Genomic DNA, 8,299 nt, shown 5'->3' with positions numbered 1-8,299 from the left:
GCCAAGTTAAGGTGGGGGTTGCAAAGCAGCCAGCAAAGCATGGTGCATGACCTTCAAAATATGTTTTCCACTACAATGTCCACTTTAATCAACACCACTGGCCACCTGAAGGCATCTATTGAAAGTCTTCCATCTCTGAGGGAAATAGTAACCTATTTAAACCTCTCTTTTCAAAACCAGTATGTTTTAGGGTACATTTATTTTGTCTATTCTTGTATTGCATGCAATTTATTTCTCTCTTTATACCTGAACAATTCTTCTTCTTTTATTAGAGAACATGAAGATAGAAAAAGTTCCCCAATGCAATGGCACTGAGGCAACTGAGTTCATTCTTCTGGGACTGACCAGCTGACGAGAGCTGCAGCCCATCCTTTTTGTGGTGTTTCTCCTGATTTATCTCGTCACCATGACAGGGAACTTTGGATTGATTTTATTAATCAGAATTACTCCCGAGCTGCAAACCCCCATGTACTTTTTCCTCACCCATTTAGCATGCATGGATATTTTTTATTCCACTAATGTCTCTCCTCAGATGCTTGTTAATTTCCTATCTGAGAAGAAAACCATTTCCTACGTGGGGTGTCTGATCCAATGTTTTGTTTTTGTGACTCTGTTCCTTACTGAATATTACATGCTTGGTGCCATGGCCTATGACAGGTACATGGCGATCTGCAGTCCCCTGTATTACAGCAGCAGAATGTCCAGGCCACTTTGCATCTGCCTGGTCACTTTCCCTTACCTCTGGGGTTCTATGGTGGGCACAATGCAGGTGATGTTGACCTCTCGCTTGTCCTTTTGTGGACCCAACACTATCAACCATTTCTACTGTGCTGACCCTCCCCTCTTAATGTTGACATGTTCTGACGCTTACATAAAGCAAACGGCGCTATTTGTGTCTGCAGGGATTAACCTCACAGGTTCCCTACTCATCATCGTCGTCTCTTATGTTTTCATTTTCATCACCATTATGAGGATCCGTTCCAGTGGAGGGCAGCGCAAAGCCTTCTCCACCTGTGGCTCCCACCTGACGGCTGTCACTATGTTCTATGTGTCCCTATTCTGCATGTATCTGAGACCAGCAAATCAGCAGTCTGTTGAACAAGGGAAAATTGTGGCCGTGTTTTGCATTTTTGTGAGTCCCATGCTGAATCCACTTATCTACAGCCTGAGGAACAAGGATGTGAAACAGGCTTTGAGAAGAGTGTTTATGAGAAACCTTGGTATAATGGAGAAAAGTTCCATTTTGACACTCTCCCAATGAATACTAAAAAAAGAATCTCAAAAACGATCAAAAAGTATCCCTTGTTGGTGGTGTCTGAATGCAATTCTCAGAAATAAGAATGATGTTCTTGATGTACGCATAGCTTGGCATCAATTGAGAGTCTAATGGAAAAGAGGTTGGAAATTTTGATTGATAGGAAACACAAGAGTGGCATCAAGTAATATTCAAGAAATATTATGGTGTCCTATTTAAGATGGGTCTCTATGCTGACACTGATCCTTGGAAAAGCTTTAAACTTAATTCAAAATCACAGAATGTGTTTTTCCTGCAGTCTGAAATTTATATGTACTGTCCAGTTCTTCCATAGTGCTTACTGTTTGTCATGTACCTGACTTCCAAAGTTTACTACATTGGAAAATGAAGACTTTTGTGTGCAATATTTTTTCAACTATTATCAGTGCAGACACAGCATATATTTTGCTGTGAACACCTCCTGATGAATAATATAATATTCCATGCATAATAACATTTAAATATTTTCAAAATTAGTTCAACATGAGTGAAAAGATTAGACTACTTCTACAGCACAGAGTGTGTTGAGATTATTGTGTTACTAGGAGTCAGAAGAGCACTGAAAAGAATATAGAACAACCAAGAAACTATTAAACTGATCATTTGATAGCAATGTTAGCATTTAAAAATATTTTAACCGATATCAGTTAATTGTCTCACAGCTTAAGAGGTGAGGCAGGGAAGAAACTACAGAAACTCATGATCTGTATTACCTCCAATACAATTATTTTTACTAAGCTCAGATTCAGTAGAGTTAGATCGACCCTTCCCATGACATCAGCTTTCCATGAAGAAACTAATTTTTATTATTTGAAATATAGTGGCATCTACTCTGTTTTTCATTCTTCCTGTCTTAATTTTGTTTTTGGTTATTCCACTCACACAAAATTCTTATTCACTGTGTAATCATCACATAAATGAAGACTAACTTTTGAAATAATATAACAGTGGAAGTCTAGCATTTTCAGCAACACTCTTAACAGAGACCCAGGAGTCTCTAGGGCCTGTGTCCCCAAGGTCAGGTAGTTAGATACAAAACAAACACGATCATGGAGTATAGTTTCCAGGTTTGTCTATACCTCAAGGACATCTCTATGCCTCCTCTAAAATTTCTTGACAGAGGCAAAAATGACATTTATTGGTATCTTCATTAAGTCATATCTTGCAAGAACTATCAACTGTCTGACTAAAGGACTGGAAAAATTTAAAGGAAAATTTCAGTTTTGAAACAGAATATGTATGCAGCTTATTAATACTAGCAAGGAGGACCTCAAGAAAAAATATGTCAGGAATATATGGCTTTTGGTGAGTTGATTCTACGTAGGATCGTCTTTTCATTCTGAAGTGAGGGATCTTGGAATCTAGTAAATTTTTGACAGGAAAAATCTATATGAGCTGACTAACAGCAATATCCACTGGCTAGTGGTTATAATCAACAGGCTAAATTCTACTTTTATTATTCCCAGGACCATTGTCCTGAACTTGAAAATATGTCTATGTTAAGCACATTAGGGGTCATGGAAGAAATGTTAAGTCTTGTCCTAAAGGAGTGATATTCTTCAGGGAAAAAGCTAACCCCCCCCCACACACACACACACACACATACGCACACAGACATACGCATACCCATAAAAATAGCTAAGTTTCCCAGACCAGACATGCTGTGATGATATGAGGGGAAGGAAATAGAGTAAGAGAAAAGACGTTTAGATTAACCAGCAATGTTCTCCTGGAAGAGCTGTGTAGTAACTCGTGAAGTGATGACACTGTGAGAGAACAAGGGGAGAGGTGCCATTTCAGAGGTGTACACAGTGGAAGATTAGAAGACAGAAATGACTTTTTTGTACAGTAAGGACTTAAAATATTGTGTGAACGATGTATTGAGGTGACAAAAGGATATGGTTATATCGTTCCTAGAAATATAGAAATCTAGACTAATGAGTTCCAATTTGATTCCTTCAGTATAAAATGCCTTCCCAAACCTCTACACTATTGCATTTCAGGCTAAGTGAGGGTCAACAAAAGTTAATCTTACGGATTGGACTGTAGTGTGGCAGCATAGTTAGAAATCTTATATCCAGAAGAGTGGATAGTTGAGTACAGTGGAAATGAAGAGAGAGGTACATTTTGAATATTTCTCTGTTTTAGTTTTTTCTTGATTGGCTTTTCCACAGTCAAACATATGAGATGGCAAAAAGAGAGTCAGAAAGAATCAGATGGGGTTAGCAAAGGAAGGGACAGTGAAGATTATATATCAGTGGATTAGAAATGGATACAATTGTGAATCCCAAACTGAATGAAAAATCTGAAATTAAAAGGAGTTCAGGACATAAAACCCTTTTTAAAACGACTTTCCAAATTTGTTCTGCCAACATTTTCAAAACTTGAAACTGATGCTGTTGTTTTGGAGAGCAACAGCATTAAAAAATCATGGAGGAAGGGAGCTGATATTTGTGGAGTCTTTAGCTAAATGTAGAATTTGTTCTCAGATATTTTAAAGTCAAACCTTATTTAAGATGTTCATGCTAAAAATCTTAAATGACCTAGCATAGCATTATTGTCCACTTTTCATAGATGATAAAATTGAGGCTCATAAAATCAAACAATTTGCCGAAGCTACATATATAATAAATGACAAAGGGTGAATCTGAACTAATGGAAACTGTTTCATTAAGTCCGTATTCTTTACAAAATGGCAGGATGTGATGGTGCCTTTTCTCCATCCATTCAAATTAGTCTCTTCTCTGAACGAGAAGAAAAAAAAAAGGTTGATATTTGAGTTTTATAAGAAAAGTTTCTGACAAGAAAAAATAAGTGGGATGTTTATTTTCCTTTTTCTGTGCTGTGAACAAAGGTGAAATTTGTTCATTCAACCTCCGTCATACACTCAGGTACCAAGCTAAGTTAGTTAAAAACAATACCCTAAAGACTTTGATAAAATTATCACCATAACATTATCTTAAGAATTATTATCTTCTTAATGCATTTTTAGTACCTGTTTTATGTTTAAACTAATAAATATACAATGTAGCCTGGCCCTCAAATGATTGTGAGATGGGTGAGGAAGTGTCATGTTCATTGTGAGTGACCTTGAACTCTTCTAGGTTGTTAAGACTCCTCATAATTATTTTACATCAAGTTTGTGTTAAGCACAACATGTTGAACAGAACATGTGTGCTCTTCAAAAGTGGAAGTGAAAGAGTATTTATCAAAAATTTAACAAATAGCCCAAATAGTAATGAGAATGGAATGGGCACTGATAATCAGTAATATTGATGGAAACTGAAGAAACAGCAAAGGCAGTTCAGGCAGACAGAGTGGCCTGAGTCAAGACAAGAAGCAATGTGATCAGCAGTGACGCCAATTAGAGTGGAAGATCACGCAGGCAGCAAGAGGAGAATAAAAGAATCAAACAATGCATAAAATTTAATAATAAATGCACAGTCCTCAATTTTGTCTGAAAACTTCAAGTTCAATGCCTGGGATTTGTTGCTTACTGGTAAATGATGGGCAAAGCTTGGCAAGGCAGTAAATTGACCTCACACAAATGCTTGACAACAAGTGCTCGGTTAGGCATTGTTATTAGGTATGTAGCAAGTCAAAACAGATTGCTGAGTTCATTATCTCTTAGCCTGGAAGGATATTCCTAAGAAGATATGTTTAGTTCTAGCTTCAGTATCAGTTCACAGGGGTCAAGGGTATACCCAGAACATTGAGTAGACTTTCTGGAGTATTTAGAAATCAGTGTGAGGAAGAAAATGGAAAACAGACACATAGATAAAACCAACACTAAAAATATGTACCTAGAGAGAAAGAGCAAGAAATTCATTTTAAATGTCTTCACATATTTGAAGGTCTATAATGTAAAAGGGGGTTAGATTTAATTTCTGTGAACTCCGGAGATAGATTTAGATCCATTTGGACCTGGAACGTACCAGAAAATACAATAGGAAGAATACTAGTTAACGGAAATTTTCCAACACAGAATTGACTATAATGGTTACTGCTTTGTTAAGTTTCACTGACAGACTTTGAAGAGGGATCATCAGCTGTGAGGACAGGAGCATTAATGTAAGGAAGGGGCAGCAGAAGTATTACTAATGAAGACTGATCACAAGGTATGTGAAAATATTCAGGAATTCTCTGCTTTTTAACTGTACCAAGTTTTGTTTTAATCTTAGTTTAGAATCTAGAACAAAGATCTACTTAGTTTCTAGTAGGTAGAACATGATCTAGCAATTCCAGGAATTCTTTCCCATTCCAAGTTCTAGAACCTTTACCGATATAATGGATTCATCTAGCCTTCTTTCTTTTCTACTTTCTAGTAGCAGATTGTATCTCAAAATTCTTAACCTGCATGGATGTGACCCAATAAAAGAAATCTAAGTTCCTGAATTATAGAGAAGCCTTTTTGATCAATATATGTGACTAAATACATACAGTTCAGAGAAGATCGATCCTATCTTCTAAGTGATGGAGAATATAGCTGCACAGCTGATGCTCGGTGCCTGGGATTAGTGGGAGATTTGATGACAGGTTGTTGCTTGTTACAAAAAAAGCTAAAAGTGGTGCCAGTTCACAGGTGGGTTCAAGATGGTAGCATCATATTCATTGCATCTCCATATTCTTTTCTAGAATCAATTTTTTTTAGGTTTACTCGTGAAATTTCTAATATTCAAACTCCTGTTGGTTTACAAAAATAAAATATTTATATTTTTGAAATCTTACACATTTTTTCATTCCTCATTGGCCACCAAACCTAAGTATGCCACATCAGGAAAAGGTTTTGGTTATTGTTGTAAGAGATATTTCTTTTTTAGTACTATTTTTTGTGTGTTTTATAATCACTGATAAATAAATAGGGTTTTTTTTCTTTTTAATACAATATGCAATTCCAATTGACTGTATAACCAACAAAAGATAGTCAATGTGAAACTTTCAAGAACATCTCCAAAACACTTCCTCAGAAGACAGTTTTAAGTCACTGAGCATTTGGAGCCTTATAAATGAACATATGGTGGGCATGTAATTGGGAGAACATAGTTATCTGTGGAATTTTTCACCAGACCACTTAATGATCTTCTTAAGTAGATGTTCTGTGTCTCCTTGATATTGAAATATACTTAGAATACATAAATATTCAATATATCAATACAGAATTGTGAATAACTGATGATAACATTTTTTCCCCAAAGAAATTTACTATTTTTTTTCTTTATATATTAAAAGTGTTTAATCTTCCCAAGGCCACTTCTGCCATGATCGTATGACTACTGTGATCTGCTCAATGTTTTTCTCATTTTGCTCTATGTCTCCTTTGATCTCGTATAATTATACTTTATCATGGGGCATTCAATGCTTTAAGTATCACACACATTCATGGATCACATATAAAATATCACTACTGATAAATACTATTTTTTTCTTGTTTTATAGATGAGAAACTAAAGTACTGAATGATAAAGCTAATTGTCCAGAATCAGAAAGTCAGTAAGTTGTCAATTAAGACTTCAAAGTGGATCAGAACACTCAACAGCGCACGCTGACCGCATTGCCTTCACTAGTTTATGTTGAGCATTGCTGGGTTCCTCCTACTCCACCTTCTTAAATTCTGCTGCTCAATTTTCTTTTCTTTTCCTTTATTTATTTACTTTTTTAAATCAAAAGCCATGATACTGGATGAGGGAAATCAGAGCTCTGTGACCACGTTCGTCCTCCTGGGCTTCTCAGAATACACACACCTCCAGGCGCCCCTCTTCCTGGTTTTCTTAACCATCTACACAGTCACTATGGTGGGGAACCTGGTCATAATTGTGGTCATAAAGATCAATCCCAAACTCCACACCCCCATGTACTTTTTTCTCAGCCATCTATCCTTTTTGGATATTTGTTATTCCAGTGTATTTACACCCAAACTTCTAGAAATCTTGGTCATGGAAGACAGAACAATCTCCTTTAAAGGATGCATGGCACAATATTTCTTTGGCTGCACATTTGTGATTACAGAAATGTTCATGTTAGCAGTGATGGCCTATGACCGGTTCGTGGCTGTTTGTAACCCCCTTCTGTACACAGTTGCCATGTCTCATAAACTCTGCACCCTCCTTGTAGCTGGAACCTACACATGCGGTGGAATATGTTCTTTGACAATCACATATTCTCTTTTGGATCTATCTTTCTGTGGTTCTAACATAATCAATCACTTCGGCTGTGAGTATTCTGCCATCCTCTTTTTATCCTGTTCTGACCCCAACTTCAGTCAGATGACATGTTTAGTCATTTCTATATTCAGTGTGACTTGTAGCCTCCTGATTATCCTCTCCTCCTACATTGTCATAGTTGTCACAATCATCAAAATGCCTTCTACTGGTAGACTCCGAAAAACCTTCTCCACCTGTGCTTCCCACCTGACTGCCATCACCATTTTCCACGGGATCATCCTTCTCCTCTACTGTGTGCCCAGCTCCAAAAGCTCATGGCTCCTGATTAAAGTGGGCACTGTGTTTTATACTGTCATGATCCCCTTGCTGAACCCTCTTATCTACAGCCTTAGGAACAGAGATGTGAAAGAGACAGTCAGGAAATTAATCAACTCCAAACTGCTTTCTCACTCAATGTAATTAAAATTAATATATGTATTTATGTCCTACTTATGTCCAAGAACTTTTCATATATATTGCTGATGCCAGTTTACCTTTATTTTAAGTAAATATATGATTATGTTTTAAGTCAAGTAAATATTGCACTTTCCACATTTTTCAGTGACCAGGATGCTCTGGATTAATATAGAAATAATCCATTTTGATGCACTCCATCTTGGCTGGTTTCAGAAATAAATATATTTCAAAATCTCCCAGTTAGACACTGTAGAAGTCAGAATGATGAAGAAGGCATATACATTTAGAAACTCAATACTTATGTTATAATTTAAGTTGTGTTTTATAAAAGTGCTGCAAATAACAGATGAGAACTGTCTTGATTGGATCTGTACTCAGGTTTTCATAA

The 8,299-nt window shown here is 36.6% G+C and overlaps 2 protein-coding genes across 2 annotated transcripts; both read left to right on the top strand.

The window, feature by feature from the left end:
- Positions 1–277: 277 nt before the first annotated feature.
- LOC101392769 (olfactory receptor 5M5-like) lies at positions 278–1,261 on the top strand. Its single transcript, XM_087428520.1, is given in 1 exon segment — positions 278–1,261. A coding segment is annotated over 1 exon segment (984 nt).
- A 5,702-nt stretch (positions 1,262–6,963) lies between these two features.
- LOC106800184 (olfactory receptor 1165-like) lies at positions 6,964–7,914 on the top strand. Its single transcript, XM_014792474.2, has one exon. It carries the CDS (start codon positions 6,964–6,966, stop codon positions 7,912–7,914), a length of 951 nt encoding a protein of 316 aa, XP_014647960.2.
- The last annotated feature ends 385 nt before the right edge of the window (positions 7,915–8,299 follow it).

The sequence above is a fragment of the Ceratotherium simum genome, unplaced genomic scaffold (genome assembly GCF_057802395.1).
Source record: "Ceratotherium simum simum isolate JZ-2026a unplaced genomic scaffold, ASM5780239v1 HiC_scaffold_69, whole genome shotgun sequence".
NCBI classification, from domain to species: Eukaryota; Metazoa; Chordata; class Mammalia; order Perissodactyla; family Rhinocerotidae; genus Ceratotherium; species Ceratotherium simum.
Note: the sequence above shows the minus strand (reverse complement) of the source record. Positions and strands in the feature narration are given on the sequence as shown.